Source organism: Vidua macroura, chromosome 1 (genome assembly GCF_024509145.1).
Source record: "Vidua macroura isolate BioBank_ID:100142 chromosome 1, ASM2450914v1, whole genome shotgun sequence".
Taxonomy (NCBI): domain Eukaryota; kingdom Metazoa; phylum Chordata; class Aves; order Passeriformes; family Viduidae; genus Vidua; species Vidua macroura.
Window position 1 is genome coordinate 4120775 of NC_071571.1, and position 16239 is coordinate 4137013.

Genomic DNA, 16239 nt, shown 5'->3' on the forward strand with positions numbered 1-16239 from the left:
TGTGCATCCCAGAGGAAAAATACCACTGTATGGATAGAGTGAGAAAAAAACCCAATAAATCAACAGAAAGCTACTTTGAGTTTTACCAGGGCTATTTAAAGATGTCCATTTGTGAATCAGTGAGGCCACTTTCATACAGAAAGAGTTGATGTGATTTTCTTTCTGCCTTTCCAGGTCTCACAATTTTGCAAGTAAAAGGAATGGGGTTTCTATTTCTCTGCTTTCTCTGTCAAATCACACAATTAAGGTCATTTGGTGGAACTAACAAGCAGGACATCCTCTCTCTACCAACAATCAGAAGCTCTTTCTGCCCACCTCTGACCCAGGCTGCAGTCAGCTGCTGGAGAATTTTGCTTTTTTTTTCCCTTTGCTGCTGTTTTCCTTCGTGGAAGCCCAGCTCTGACACCTGCACATGAGGCAGTTCAGGGTGCTGGTGGCTGGAAACTGAGGCAGGGAACAACATGGTCTGCTCTCAGATCAAATAAAGGAGTTCTTGTGTATAATTTCTCACAATACACCTGGCTCTTGATTTACTAATTAGGAAGGCCAAGGAGAAGCATGTTGGCTTTCACCTTAATTGCCTCTTCATGTCCAACCTGCTGCAGAGCTGAGCTGAGTGCTCTGTGTGTGGTCAGAGGGAGGCTCATCCCAGATCCCAGATAATCTCATCTGCTCTGGCACTCTGGATTCACTGCAATACCCACATCTTCCTGCAGACCCAGGGAAATTCACTGAGCTTGGAGTAGACCTCTAAGATCATTGACTCCAACCATTACCCCAGCACTGTCAGGTCCACCACTAAATCATGTCCCCAAATGCCACATCTAGATGGTTTTTTGAACACTTCCAGGGATGGTGACTCCACCACTGCCCTGGGCAGCCTGTTCCAATGCCTGACCACTCTTTCAGCAAAGAAATTTTTCCTAATACCCAATCTAAACCTTCCCTGGTGCAACTTGAGGCCGTTTCCTCTGGTCCTGTCCCTGTCCCCTGGGAGCAGAGCCTGACCCCCACCCGGCTGCACCCTCCTGTCAGGGAGTTCTAGAGAGTGAGAAGATCTCCCCTGAACCTCCTCTTCTGCAGACTAAACACCCCCAGCTCCTCAGCTGCTCCTCATCAAACTTGTGCTCCAGATTCTTCCCCAGCTTTGTTTCCCTTCTCTACACAAGCTCCACTAGAGTTGTCCCCAAATTCCTGCAAATACAAAACAAGGCACTTCAAAACTCAGTCTCCCATGAGAGTGTGCTGTCACTTGCTACACTCCTCTACCCAAAGCCTTTGAAACAGGTTTGGTGTCATGTAGACCAACCCATGATGAAAGAAACACAAAATTCTCCTGGTGACACCATCCTTGGAGCCAGGTATTGATGGTCTGCAGGTTCTTCCTCTTCATTCCTTCATCATTCCCTCCAAATGGAAGGATAGAGAACGATATTTGTGCTTCTTGTCCCTTAACCAGTTGTCTGGAAGGACATGTCTGGAAGACATGAAAACATGAGAAGATGAAGACATGAAAACATGAGGATGTGGAGACATGAAAATACAAGGAGATGAAGACATGAACACATGAGGATGTGAAGACATGAACACACAAGGAGATGAGGACACCTCTGCTAAACCCACAGCAGGACTCCTGTGCATCAGGCCCTGGTCAGAACCTCCTGCCCTTTCAGGAGGAGGTGTCTGGACACCTTTCTGCAGGAAAAGCACTTGTTCTTAAGAAATCACGAGGAGCCAATCAACCCTTTCATTTACAAAGCCAAGATGCCTCCAGTGGCAATATATTTTCTCTCCATGTCAGAAATTGTCTGTCCTTTTCTCTTCTCAAGCAAATCCTTTTCCTTCTGCCTGCTCCTTCACTCAAGGTGACACACACCCCTTGTTTGTGCCTGTCTGAGCTTGCTGTGGGGGGATATTTCCTGCCCAAAATCTGCTGTCAGGCACAGCCAGAAGTGAGATTGCTGCATGAACTGTGCGACTGCAGAATGCAGCACCAAGCACTCCTCCCAGCTTGCTCCCACAGCCCATGGATGAGCAGTTTCTTGCTGTCCAGATCCAGGCTTTTTCTGTTCCTTCACCTTGCAGCTCCCACAGGACAGGAGGGGGTGCATTTGTGAGGAAATGCCTCCTCATCCAGCCCTCGGGGGTGGGCAGACAAGCAGAGAAGAGGAGCACACACAGACAAAGGTGTTCTACTGTGCATGACAGGTTATGAGCTCTTCAATCCATCATGTTAGTGGAGTAATCCATGGTCTGACCCAGTGAACCTAAACCACAAAAGGAGTCCAGTGACTCCTGGGAGGAGCTGGGGCCACCAGTGAGGTCATTTAATGCATTTAGTTGCAACCTGTGATTCAGAAATATCTTCTGACTGCCGGGAGCAAGGAGGTAAGAGCAAGGACCAACTTGCAGTTCAACTCTCCTGTTTCCAGAGCTCTTTCCCAAATTAATTTTTACTGATCCCCACAGGGACTGAGTCCCAGCCTAAATGGCACGTTGGTCTGAGTGAACATGGAAGTTTTTATGTCTTTATGTTCTGACCTCAATCTTTAAGTCTGTGGTGAGTGAATTGCTGCAACTTCTCTCTTCATTGCATCCATCACCAGGGAAGAGCTAGCAGAAGAGTCCAGCCAAAGCTTTGACCAGTGATTTTTATCTGAAAAGGATTAGAGTAGGAAGGAAATAATTAATTCCTCCTCAGTGGAAGCCCATAGCCTCAGGCTGTGGTGTCTTGTGAGGTGCCAGCCTTCAGGATCTCTGGGCTGGTGATTTGTGCTGCTGCTCTTGCTCCATTCAGCACACATCAAGGCTTGTAAAACAAGTGGAAATGGCACAAGTGATGTTACCTGACATGAAGATGAATAGGAAACCTTCCATCATCCATTCCTTTGGGCTGAGGAGCTCTGAGTGGCTCTGTAAGTCACAACTCCTTGCCAGCAGTGCTGTAATTGTGTGAAGCAGCAGTTCAGCACCCAGTCCCCTCAGCTCCCATTTCTCCCCTCTCCCACGTGATTCTTTCCCTCTGGAGAGGCAGCTCTCTGCTCTCTGTGCTCTCATTTTCTTCATGTTGCCACTGCCACCACCCCCAGATTGTGATATTCCCCTCCTGATGCAAGAACAACCCCAAATTTCTTAGCTTCTGGATTTTGAGGGAATTCATTCACGCCAGCCCCCGTGCCTCCAGAAAAACTCAGCTCACTGACTTTAACACAGCTTCATGTGTTTTGAACTCCACCTCCTGCCAGCTGCAGCATGATAGGAGTATTCTTTTTCTGTGCTGCCAGTGAGGGCAGTTATTGCTGCTCCTGGAGCACTCCACAGAGCAAAGCCAATAATTAATCAAGGAGAAAGGAACGCTGGGGCTCATTGTCATAGAAGACTGATACGAGTGTTTTAAGTTTTCAAAATGGGACAGGTCATTTTCATGAATAACAGGGGTATTTACATTTAAATTAAGGCTCATAAATTTAAGCTACCTCCTATCTACAAAGAGCCAGGGAAAGACCTGTGGGGGATAAATGACTCCTATGAGTATTCTGAGTTTATATTCCTCAGGCTTTGAGATGAATGAGTGTGACAAGGTCAGCTTTGTCCTTTCAGCAAACATTAGCTGTGCTGCAGGTCTCCTGTTGTTCAGCACCTTTGTTGCCCAGTTTGGGAAGTGTCCTTCATTCAGTGCCCACCTCAGAGTCCAGCCTGGCTGCAGAGGTGAGTTCTGAGCCCAGGGTGAGCTCCTGAACCCAGCAGAGCAGTCTCACTCGTGAATAAAGCCTGGAATGAGGAGACCCTTTCCTCAGAACCCCTCCAGATGCTTTACACCTGCTAAATTACAATAACTCCACCCACCAGCAGAGCCTGAAAATGAGAGCAGCTTTCCCAGGTGGCTGCCCAAAGATTGTTTCCCTGTTCCATGCACTGCAGCCTTGCTGTGCCCTGCAGCCTCCACACTTTATGGTCCTGTAGATTCTCCCTCCCCACTACAAACCTGACACAGTTATTTCTCAAGCTTTCCCTGCCCTTGGCTGTGAATTGCATTATTGCCACTGATTTCTGTGCTGGTGGTACTTTGGAGACAGAACCATGGGCTCTGGGCTCATTGTGGACAATAACAAATTTCAGTGTCCAGTTGGGATTCTTATTAAAAGAAAATGAGAGGAAAAAAACCAAAAGAAAAAAGGGAAAATGTTAAAACCATTTTGTGTCTGGGGTCATGCCACTGCCTGAATTATTTGAGAAAGTCTGTGACATTTTCAGACATCTCTGAGATTATCTTTCATGGCTCTGTTAGCCCCAAAGACAGGAAGCTTTTTAGCAGCTGAAAGCACCTATTTACCATCCAAGGCACACACCCAGTGTCTCCAAAGGGGAATGAGGCAGTGGTGTGAGGGTATTCATACCCAAAATACGACTTTTGCTAAAGGCAGTGGGACAGGAGAGCCAACTGCCCCTGCTTCATGTCCAGAGCCAAAGCTTCAGGCTTCATTTTGGTCAATTCCAGCTGCTGGCCACATTTATACCTTACTTCATTTTACACCAGGGGCACACCACAAACGGGGCTTTTTGAAAACAAAGAGTGTTTTGATAATGATCTGTTAAGATTGGAGGTTTCCAGCACAGACCAGACCCTCTTGCTCTGGGTCCTGCACAGACATCACTAAAAATCTGAGGGATGCAGAGTGATGGGCAAAGAATAAAAACCAGTAGGAACCAAGAAGCAGTAAGGAGCACAAAGATCATGTAGGCACTAGATAAAACCATAGAATTGCTAAGGTTGGGAAAGAAGAGATCATCAAGTCCACTGAGTTTGTCAAAGACAATGTGGTTTTGATGACTGGGATCTTCCTGGGGGGAAAATCTCTTTTTTATGATCCAAAAATCTACAACTCTTTATTTGATCTTGTTTGCCTGTCTGTCCAGTCCAATGTCCTGCTGTAAATCTTGTGGCAATAAGATTTCCCCTAGCCAGATTTAGTGATGTTCCAGCTTATGGGATGATTAAACTAAAAAATATCTAAATATATCTATATCTAAAAGGATGCCTGCAGCAAGGATTTTTTTTCCCTATTCCTTTATCTTACATTTGCCAAGAAATACATCCAGGTGGCAAGTGTGCCAAATCTGTTTTGTTGTTAAAGCTCTCAAAAGCAATTAATGTCATCTCAATACCTCACAGATTGACCTGAATTTCCTTAGTTTTAGTCCCCTGCCTCCTTCTCTCCCTAGAAGCAACGTTTCAAACTCATCCTTTCATTTGCTAATCCTTGACCTGGAGGGAGTGAATAAAACACGTAGGTGAAGGGGAGCTGCAGGACATTTTTGGGCAGGATGATGCACAGGGGACAGCCCTGAGCAGGATGTTTCAGAGCCAGGTGCTCTCCTGAAGCTCAGCCTGGGCAGCTTGGTTGCCTCATTTCTTTGAAAGCCAAACCCTGAACCTCAGCCTTTTGTTCAAAGTGAAATTCTCAAAGTGAGACGGGTCTGACATGTCTGAGAGCAGCATTTTGGAGTTTGTAGCTTAAACAAAAGAGAAAGGGTCTGATCAGCTGGAGATTTGTTCTCCACATTAATTCATCATGAGTCACTGAGGCTCTCAAACCAAATACCCATTTCATTCTGGCAGCCTGAGCTGTTAAACTCAGAGGTGATTTTAACATTGGCTTAGCAGGGTTATACTTCTGAGTGTCTCTCTGTAAGTATCTCATATGTGGGAGGTCTTCTGTTTTTGGTTTTTTTTTGGTTTTTTTTTAACTAAATTGCTTGAAATCTCTGAGAGATTTGTGAGGCTGAAGGACATCACAGAATTGCTTCTGGCCCTAAGACTGTACAATGAGTGTTTTATGGTAGGAAAATAGTGTTTGTTGTTAAGAAGAGTGGCTTGTTTGCCTTGCAAAAGACCTGAGGCAACAAAAAGTTGGTTTCTGGATTGTGCCTCTCTTTTTGTTGTCCCTGGGGTGAGATCAGTCCCTTCCAGCTGAGCAGCTTTGAGCCACTTTCTGTGTTTGTCCCACATTATCTGGCAGCTTCCCTGGCCAGCAGGGAGCCTGATATGGCCACTGCCAAATCCCAGGAAGTGCTCTGGCTCTTTGAACCCCTGTGGAAGTGATTTTCATAAATGGAGGGGTTTGCTTTTAGCTGAGAAAAGATCATTTAATTGAAGATTCTGTAACTGCAACCTGCAACTTGGCACTTGCCAGCCTTTACCAGCTCACAAAGAATCAGAAGAGAAATGTTCTGGTCTTAAATGACTGAACCTGTCACGAGTAACTCTGTCTTGCTTCAGTGATGCTTTCTTTTCTGGCAAAAGCGTCATGCCTTGGCTGCCTCCTGGAGCCATTTCCAGCAGCAAGTATATTTCAGATGTGCCCTCTTTTGTTTTAATGGCACTGTGTCCCAGCTTACTGTAGCTCATATTTTACACTGTGCTCATAATTGACATTGCACCTGAATGGGGGCTGGGGAGGGACCAAAAGCAGACACAAATATTTCCTGATGAAGGAGGATGTGCAGCTCTGCCTCATTTAAGGTACAAGTTTAAGCCAGCTAAGCCCAGGATTGCAAAGCAGGCAGTTTGTGCTCTCCTGTTGCATTAATCCAGACTGACACAGGTGAGCCTGTTCAAGAATTAACCAAATGTAAACTATTCCAGCTTTGCCACTCCAGCACAAATATTTGTCACTAAATCTCCTTCTGTGAGCAACTCAGCAGCCTCCAGGGCAGCCTGATTGTTCAGAGGCTTTTCTATCAATTCCAGTTGTTCTAGAGATGGAGGGAAGGGGAGCAAAACTAATAACCAAGGATGAAATGACAGTTTGAATGTTTGATTTTTTTTTTCCAGTAGATCCAAGCAGTTTCACTCGCTTGACTTGATTCAATTGTGTTGTCAAGACAAATTGTCTGTGGCTTTGCAAAAACACAAACCTCTTGTTTCATAGAGTAACAGAGGGATTGCAGGGGGATGAACTGCAATGAACAGAATTTGCTCATTTGTTTTACATGGTTATTGATGTGTGTGTGGATATATTCATTATATATGTTCACTTCAGTGTGTTTCCCTGCTCAGGAGTATCAGATGCCTGCGGAATATTATCCACTGGAACTTGATCACCACGTTCATCCTGAGGAATGTGATGTGGTTTCTGCTTCAGATGATAGACCACAACATCCACGAGAGCAATGAGGTGGGTGCAGGGAGGTGGCAGGGCCCTGCCCTGGAGCTCAGGGTGCTGAGTTTCTGTGTATGGATATTTCAAGGGACATTTAGCCACGTGCTCAGAGAGATTCCCATGCTTGCCTTCATTTCAGTGTCAGCTGGGCACTCATCATCCTTGATTAGCTCTTCAAATGTAAGATTTGACATCTGAACTTCAGTGCCATGCTTTGGGAAAACAAACAGAGAAATCATTACTGCTCACATAAAGGAGATGTTGGTGCATAAATCTCTATTACTGCTCATCCAGACGCTCCTTTGAGAAAATGTAAATTCTGTTAATTCAGTGTTTGCTCTGTCTGTGCTTCTGGCAGTCTCACACTCCAGAAGATGGAGTTTAGGAGCTTTATGGTCAGCAGTTTCATGCTGTGTGACTTGCCCTCACGATTATGCTGCAAATCTTTATTGAGATTTTTACAGCTATTTAGGAAAAATCTGTTGGAGACAGGACTCAAATACCTCTTAAAATGTGAGCACAAAGTGACAATGAAAATATAAACCTGCAAATATAAGGATGGATCATCACATGCCCCAGTTTTCATTAACTCATCTTTTCTCTGCAGCCTTTTTGGGAAAAGATTGGTGGTAACTTTGTTATGTGATTGTGGGCTAAGTCAGTCAAAATAACACCACCAGAATGAATGGGAACATCATTTATTTTAGCTATTGATGTGATCTCTTCTGTGCTGATCAGTGGAGATTAAATAACAGATACAGAAGCATTAATGTGGAAATATTTTGCATTAAGTTTATAATGCTTACAAAAAAAATCAAGAAGGAATTGGTGAAGTTATCTGGATCTAATGGTGGGTACATGTGGGGATCAAAAATCCTCAGTCAAATAAACAGAAAGGTGTGAACTGAGCAGCTCTGCAATTTTATTGAATTCTATTCAATTTTAATAAATCCACAAAGGACTTGCTCAAAAATTCATTTCATCCTGGTCTCCTATGGAAGTCGTGCAGGGGGAGATCTCACCGCCATTATTTGTATTTGTTTGTCCCAGAATCTTCCCAATCCACCAGCCAGTTCCTCTTAGTTCTGACACAGGAAAAATTGACTTGGATGTAATTCTTTTTGCACAATTCTGGAAAGGAAAGGAAAGGAAAGGAAAGGAAAGGAAAGGAAAGGAAAGGAAAGGAAAGGAAAGGAAAGGAAAGGAAAGGAAAGGAAAGGAAAGGAAAGGAAAGGAAAGGAAAGGGAAAGGAAAGGGAAAGGAAAGGGAAAGGAAAGGGAAAGGAAAGGGAAAGGAAAGGGAAAGGAAAGGGAAAGGAAAGGGAAAGGAAAGGGAAAGGAAAGGAAAGGAAAGGAAAGGAAAGGAAAGGAAAGGAAAGGAAAGGAAATTTGGTTTAAACAAATGTTTGAAAACAAAATGTTTAAGCTTCTTCTGGGTTGTTTTGGGCTTTAATCCTATTTTAAGTGTGAAGCCAAACTAAATTTCAAATGTTAATGAAATAATACAGAAATGAAAGTGTTAATACATCCAAAAGATTTCTTCTTTTTATTTCCATTCAATACACAGAAGTGATCACAACTTGTGGATGGGCTGCCATTTTGTAAGTGTGCTTCTTGCCCAGTAAATTCTTAAATCTCAGAATTTTACTGGGCTTGGTGGTGCATCTGTTGCTCTGTTGGCTGCCTGTAGACCATCAGTATCTCCTGCATATGAAGGCTAAAATAAAATTAACTGAGGGTAAAAGTTGGAAGTACTCATTATAGTTAATTAAAAGGCTGGAGAATGGTGAGACCAAAATGACCAAAATCAGTGAGAGCAGAGAACCCAGGTAATGAGAGTTGTGCTTCAGGGAATGTTCTCAATATCTGCTTGGTAAGAAGGAAGTTTTCCCAGAATTATGTGAGCAGCACTGTGGAAATGACCCTCAGTTCCTTGTGATTTATTGCTGGGATGTTCCCATCTGGAGCTAATTGTGCTTCCCACAGCTGTGCTCTCACTGCACAGCCATTCTGGGGAGAAAAAACACATTTTCTCACATTTTACAAAAAATTCCTGTTGAGGTTGTGGCAAAATTCAGAGGTGATGTGTGACGTGGTGTGACTTACAGAATGAAGCACCAGTGGCAGGAACAGAGGGGATAAATTGGATGATAAAAACATGCCTTTAAAGTATTTTTTTTAATTTAAATATCAGTTGTGCTCCTTCCCCTCAGTGGAAATTAAGCAAGACTGTGACACTGACACAGCTCACCTGTGGTGACATGACCTGCTCCTCTTGGAGGCTTGCTCTGGAACCTGAATTTTCCAGACAGGTTTGGTACAGCAGATCCTGCATGTTATGGTCAAAGCCAGCAGAAGGTCACAGATGGATCTGTGAGTTCCTGTCAGCACCTAAAATATTGTGATTCCAAGCCACAGGATAAATCTGCATCCCATGAGTGAATTCTACCATTGATTTTTTTTTTTTTTTTGTTGTTTTGGGTTTTTTTGGGTTTTTTTTTTTTTTTTGTTTTTGTTTTTGTTTAAGGGAATAACGACATACAGAATCTTTTAAATGTTCTCACCATGATTTAAAATATTCTTTTCTGTTCCCTTTCCAGCCCTGGTGTCGATGTATTACCACTGTCTACAATTACTTTGTGGTGACCAACTTCTTCTGGATGTTTGTGGAAGGCTGCTACTTACACACTGCCATAGTGATGACCTACTCCACAGACAAGCTGAGGAAATGGGTCTTTCTCTTCATAGGATGGTGTAAGTGACCTTTGTGGTTAAAATGGTGTTCTGTGGTACCTGGCATTCCAGTGTATTCTCAAAGAGAGGCGAGAATAAATATTATAAATCCCCCTGGGGTGAAATCTGGACGACTCAGTCTGAACAGACACTTCTAAGTGAGGAGCTGACTTGAAAAAGAGCCACATTATCTGCCAGTCCAGCCCCACAGCTGCTGAGGGATTTGTTCCTAGAAAACAAAGAGTCACACATCATCTTTGGACTGTCCTTGGGGCTACTCAAAGACTCAGCTGTGGCAAAGCTGCCTTTGGGATGCTGTGGTCAGTTATGGTTCCTGAGGTCAGAAGGGGATGTGGAAAGAACTGGAGAGATTCTCCAGCTGGAAATGTGATCAGGGATCTAAAGGACATGAGCTGTGATGTGAGGCTGAAGGAGCTGAGCTGCTTTAATCTGGCAAAGAGGAAGATGAGGAGGGATCTATTTGGTACCAGGAGTGATCTGGAAGATAATTACAAAGGTGATGGAGCCAAATTCTGCTTGGTAATAGCAGATGTTATAAAAAGGAACAATACTCATAAACTGCAGACAGGGAGGCTCCAGTTGGATGTTAAGGAAACAGAAAATGCCAGGAGATGGTGGAACACTGAAACATGTGACTTAAAAGCTGTGAGACCTCTGACCTCGGGGTTATTAAAAATTTAGTCAGGTTAAGCTAAGGATGAGTATTGATGGTTCTGCTCAGAGCAGGAAATTGGAGCAAACACCTTCAGAGATCCTTCCCAACCAACATCTCCATGTTTTGAACTCAGCCAGAAGATGTTTGGCAGGACAAGCCCCATGCAGGCAGTTTGTCCACTTGAATGAAAATCTGAGGTCAAACAGAGCTAGTGAATCTAGCAGTTCTTTTCTGTTGAAGGAAGAAAGGTGGGAAAAAGTCACCAATATTTTCTTTTGTGAAAGCAGAATGACATTTTGTTCAGAAGCTGCAGAAGTAATTGGATTGCAGTTCTGAAGGCAAAAACAGCCTTTGAAACAAAATATGTCGTTCAGTCCAAAATCAAATGGGAGGAAAGAGGAGTTGTAGTAGAAAGAAGATGGTTATTTGGGGAGTTGACTGAATTTTTTCCCCAATAGTTTTAATTTCTCCCAGCAAACTGGAAGATCAGCTGCTTACACAGCTCTCCCCCAGACTGGTTTGATCCCTGGTGTTGTCACTCCCTACCTCTGTCAGAATCCTCTGGGTCTCTCATCACTAATGTAGGAGTGCTGTGAGCTGAATAAACCTTTCCAGCCACCTTTTGGGTGCATTCTGGCTCTGCTCTGTCTCCTTATACACATTTTTTTACCAGTCTTATTCTCAAATCCCTACCCTTCACTTAACAAGGAAAAGTAAAATGTTTTCCTTCAGGAGAGGGGACATGTTTCCATTTTCTCTGTCCATTCCTCCCAAGAGCATGGGCAAATGAGTGCACCAGACCCTTTGAGTGGGTGGTGAACAGGATGAAACAAAACACAATTTGAAGGGCACAGGAGCCACCAGGGATGCTGGGGCAGGAGATCAGAGCTGCTCTACTCCTTGCTGAGGTTAAAGTTGACCCCTCAGCAACTCAGCCCCATCCCCTCTGTGTCGTGGTTCTCTTTCCATCTCTTCAAAGCCTCCATTTCCCACAGAAGGGAAAATGGGAAGGTTAAAAGAGACAAATCTGTGTCAGAGACAAGTGCACCTCTGCTCCTCCATGGGGGTTTCAGTCATGTTACTCTCACTGCAGATGCTCGTGAGAGTCACTGGGGCTCTGCCCATGCACTCAGCTCAGTGATTTCAGTGGTTTCAGAGACATGAACCCGCAGTCAGGAATGGGGGATGGAGCTGGTGAGCCTGGACTTGGTTGGGTTTTCCTGAGGTGAGAAGTTAAAGGGAAAATTGAGAGGGAAAAACCTCCCCTTTTAATTTTGACATGGGTCTAGTCCTTACCTGAGTGTGAGTCAAGAGGCCTCTTCCATTTACTCCTCCTCCCTTCCAGGTCCCTCCTGCAGCAAATCCCCTTCAAACAGCTGCTTTGGAAGGCCTAAGACAAACACTTGTTAGGGAATGCAGTGATGTCTGTAAAGTTAAAAGTAGCTGGATCCTTCAGAAAGTAAAAAAACCCAAAAATTCTGATACTGCAAGATTCTTTCTCACAATCCTGTTTCATAAGGAGCAATGAACTCAAAAAAAATCGTCGAAAGTTTTGAAATTGTGCTTCATCTAAAGATCCCAGTATGTTTACAAGCTTCTGGAGCCTGGGAAATAAAAACCTAAACACCCACTTCCAAGTGCTGTCTTTAAAGATTCTGCTGTACCAGCTGCAGGAAAATGAAAAAGGACCAAAACTGCCTTTAAGTCAGCCAAAATTCTTCTGGTCACTTCTATGGAAATATAGGTATTTATGTGGGTTTGTTAATATTTTTATTAACTTTCTTTACTGATACTAAAGTTTTGTTGAGATGATCTTTTTTCATTTTTAAATTAAAAGATCTTAGCAGTTGTGATATCTCAAGCAGACCAAGATAGGACCACTGTTATTTAGAGTCTCCCATTCATTAATTCAGACTCTCCTCACACAAATCTGAATTTACTTTGGTACCATGGACACATCCATCCATCCATGATTAACTCCTAATTTTTTTTTTTTTTTTTTTGCTCCTGCAGGTATTCCCTGCCCAATCATCATTGCCTGGGCCATTGGCAAGCTGTATTATGAAAACGAACAGTAAGTGATGTTAATATTTTTGTTTGTGTGGCTCTCTAAACAAATTAGGAAATGAATACACATCCAAACTATATCCCAGGTCACACATTCCTGCTTCCCCTGGCTGTGCATTTCCTTCTTCCTCGGTTTCCTTGCTCAGCCATTCCCAGTCCCTGCCTGTCCTGCCTGATTTCTTACACGTGGCATTGGAGAGCTCTTGTTCCCCAAGAAAAATGTCCCTAAAGAGCTGCCAGGTCTGATCAGTTCCTCTGTCCCTAAGGACAGGTTCCCAGGGGGATTTCATCCACTGATTCTTCAAACAGCTGGAAGTTCCTCTTCTGAAATCCAAGGTCCTGACTTTGCTCCTTGCCAGAGCTTTTGTCCGTTTGTCCTGAGCACTGAGGGAATCATGTGCTGCTCCCAGGGGGTCAGACCCAGCCAGATGGACACAGGCAGCAAACATGGACTTGCCTGCAGCTTCCAGACTGTTTGGGACTGCCCAAAATTCAGGAAAAATGGGAATTTCCTCTTTCTCTATCTGAACATCCATTTGAGTTGTGTGGAGGTTGAGCTGGGGTTCAGGTTGTGTAACTCGTCGTAGTTAAAAGCTCAAAATAAAAAGAATGTTAAAAAAATGCTTCAAGCAACTTCCTGACTTTTTAATATTTGTATTCAACAGAGATCTTTAATATTAGAGATCTTTAATAACTATTAATATTAATTTAATAGAGATTTTTGTATTTAATAGAGATAATTTTCTGCACAGTAAGGTAACTATAACTGGTCCTGTGGCAAATATCCTGCCTGGGGTTTATCAGTTCTTTAGCAAAATATGGCAACTCTGGAAAAAAAAAAAAAAAGTACTGTTAAATCTCAATTTAAAAAATCTCTCACAAATTATTAAGAGCTATTGCAGTAATTTCATTGATGGGCATTTGTTAAGGGGAAGAATATTAGTGAGATCTAATTAACAATAGTGATAAAACCTAGTGGTGGGTTTGGTTACATAAAGAACTATCAGAGTTCCTGAAGAATATTAAGTAGTGCTACTCAACAGAAATATGTTTTACATATCTGAGTCTTACCACAACTGTCTTCCTGAATTGTCCTCTTCAATATTCAGAGGGTGTTTATGTATCCTTCCAGAGGTAAAAAAAGAATAAAAAGTGGCTAAATGGCTTTTATTTCACACAAATGCACCAAGTAATCATCAGAGATGCACCAAATAATTGTCAGTGATTTAAGTTTCTCTTTTTGCTTTCAAAGAAATTGTTTTATTGCAGGAACAGTGGCTTGTGTTGGATTAAGAGCAAGGGTTCAGATGATTGGCAGAATGGTTTGCAATACCTTAGCTAAAAGTCCTCATTGGAACAGTTAAGACTCTAAATATGAAATATTGCTAATCAATTGCAGACATTTATCAAGTTTCTGGCAAGTAACTGTCTCCTCTGAGCATTACTCACCCCATTTAACTAGAAATATTTAGACTGCAGTGTAACAGATCTGGTTTATAACCTAATGAGATGAACACAGACCTAAAGAAGCTGGTTTTTTTTTTTTTTCTCCACTACCTACAAAAGGAGCCTTGGAGCAGCAGCACCCCTGGAGAGTTCTGTGTTGCAGATTCTGTCCTTGGCCACAACTTTGTTTTCTCAGTGTGGAAATAAATCCACATTAATTCTTCTCTCAGCACAACCTTGCTCCAACACTGGGCTTCAGATAATAAATTTCAGCATTTTGGTCTTCCAGCTAAGCAACATTCAAATTCCAAAGAGCAACAAGAGCAGCCTTTGCCCTGGAACCTCATTTGTGCTCTACCAGTTCAGTTCCAAATTATTTGCTGACTTTTTCTAGCCCAGTAAGTTCTGCCACATGCCTCAGTCTGCTTTGTATTAGTCCCTCTGTTGGGGCAGCCAGCTTCCCAGGAACTCGTTGCTTCTCTTAGTTCTCTTAAGTTCCAGGCAATAAAAAATAGTTCTCCCAAAATACCCTTCAAAATCTTCTCTCAAATGTAGATCTTGCAAGTTCTGGAGAAATTTGTTTCCTACCCTGGCATATCTTGTAATTTTTTTTTTTTTTCATGTCTTTCCAGCTACATTAAAGAAATAAAATGCAAAAACACAGCTTCATTCATTTAAGACTGCCCTGGGTATTCTTCTTGGATGATAACTTGGCTGGAGGAAGTACCCTATTCCACGTCTTGCTCTCATGCCCGAATTTTGGAAGATGAGTTGCAAAATTATCAATTCACACTCAGTGCACCAGGGAATAGCAGACATCTTTCACATTTCTAAAACATTCAAAGCTCCCTCATTCATTTGGAACTTTAAGGATGTGGGAATTGAGCCAAGAAAAGGCAAATAATTGTGAGGTACTGAAGTGTTCCTGATTCCACTGCGTACCTCAACACTCCTGTCCACTCAGAGCTTCTTGCAATGGGCCAAGCAGCTCCTCCTGTTTTACAAACACCACATTTTGGAGAGAGGCTTCGAGGGCATGGTGTGACCCACGAGGATCCCATCTGAGCCAGAGCTTTCCTGATCCCAGTTCATTTCCCCTGGACTCTTGAGGTCGTGTCTTAGAAACTCCAACCTCTTTGAGGCAACCTATTACATCTTGCTGCTTGTAAAAGTGCAAATGTGGCTCTGTGGTCTCCCTGGCTCAGGAATTACCCTTGTTTCCATGGCTCCAGTGGCACTAAATTACTGTTTCACAAAGCAAACATGGGGAAGGCATAACTTATGCTGTATAGATTTGTTACGGGGTATCCATGACAGGGAAGAAAACTCTCAGACCCTTGAACTCCAAAATCTACTTCCTAAGGGATCTGCAGCTCCAATGATCTCAGCCTTAAGGAATTATGAATGCAAAGCTGTCTTAGCTTGGTGGAATCCTGGATGCAGACCCCGTGGCTGTATCTGTAATACTGAATTAGCTGGGCCTGGATTAATTCCTAGGGCTCGACTTCCAAATAGCATGGAATAATTCACACAAGGTTTATCATTAAACCTTCTTGGCCTCCAAAATCAGGGGAGCTGCAGTTTGTGGACTACTGGGAATGTCCTCTGGCTCCTGCTAGCTCCAGATTTGTTCCCCAGGAATAGTTTTGGCCTTGGTTAGTTTTTGGCCTGGTCCAAAACTACCCCAAGGAAAACGGAATGGTGTGAGTTCAGACCTGAGCCCAGTCTCTCATTCATTGACCAACATAAACAGAGCAGATTTATTATTCTCAGTGAAGAGGATGAAGTGAGTGTCAGTGTGGGTTGCTGTGAAATCACAGGGCTCTTTTGTTGTGTAACACAGCAGGGAGAAAAACACTTGGAATGAGAGGAAGTCAAGGCAGTGGTCGGTCACATGTGACACATCCAGGCTCTCCTCTGCTCTGAGGCCACTCAGTTCACCTGATTCCACTTCCCCTGAGTCCATTTCCCAGCCTGTTTTTGTTCATCCCAGACAGTCTGGAAGGGGATGTTGGAGCAGGAATTTGGTGGCTTCACATGATGGCTCTGCTCTGTCTGGCTTTGGTGGCCATGGAATCATTAGGGTTGGAAAAGGCGTCTCAGATCGTGGAGCTCAGCCACTCACCAGCACTGCCAGGTCCTCCACTAACCCATG

At 43.4% G+C, this 16239-nt stretch overlaps 1 protein-coding gene across 2 annotated transcripts in view; it reads left to right on the top strand.

The window, feature by feature from the left end:
- The window catches only part of CRHR2 (corticotropin releasing hormone receptor 2), a 146898-nt gene that overhangs the window by 94858 nt on the left and 35801 nt on the right, over window positions 1-16239 (top strand). For both annotated transcript variants that reach the window (XM_053976122.1, XM_053976129.1), the window contains 3 exons: window positions 7061-7178; window positions 9763-9916; window positions 12585-12645. In XM_053976122.1, the coding sequence (XP_053832097.1) occupies window positions 7061-7178; window positions 9763-9916; window positions 12585-12645 (333 nt within the window). The remainder of the gene's footprint in view (window positions 1-7060; window positions 7179-9762; window positions 9917-12584; window positions 12646-16239) is intronic.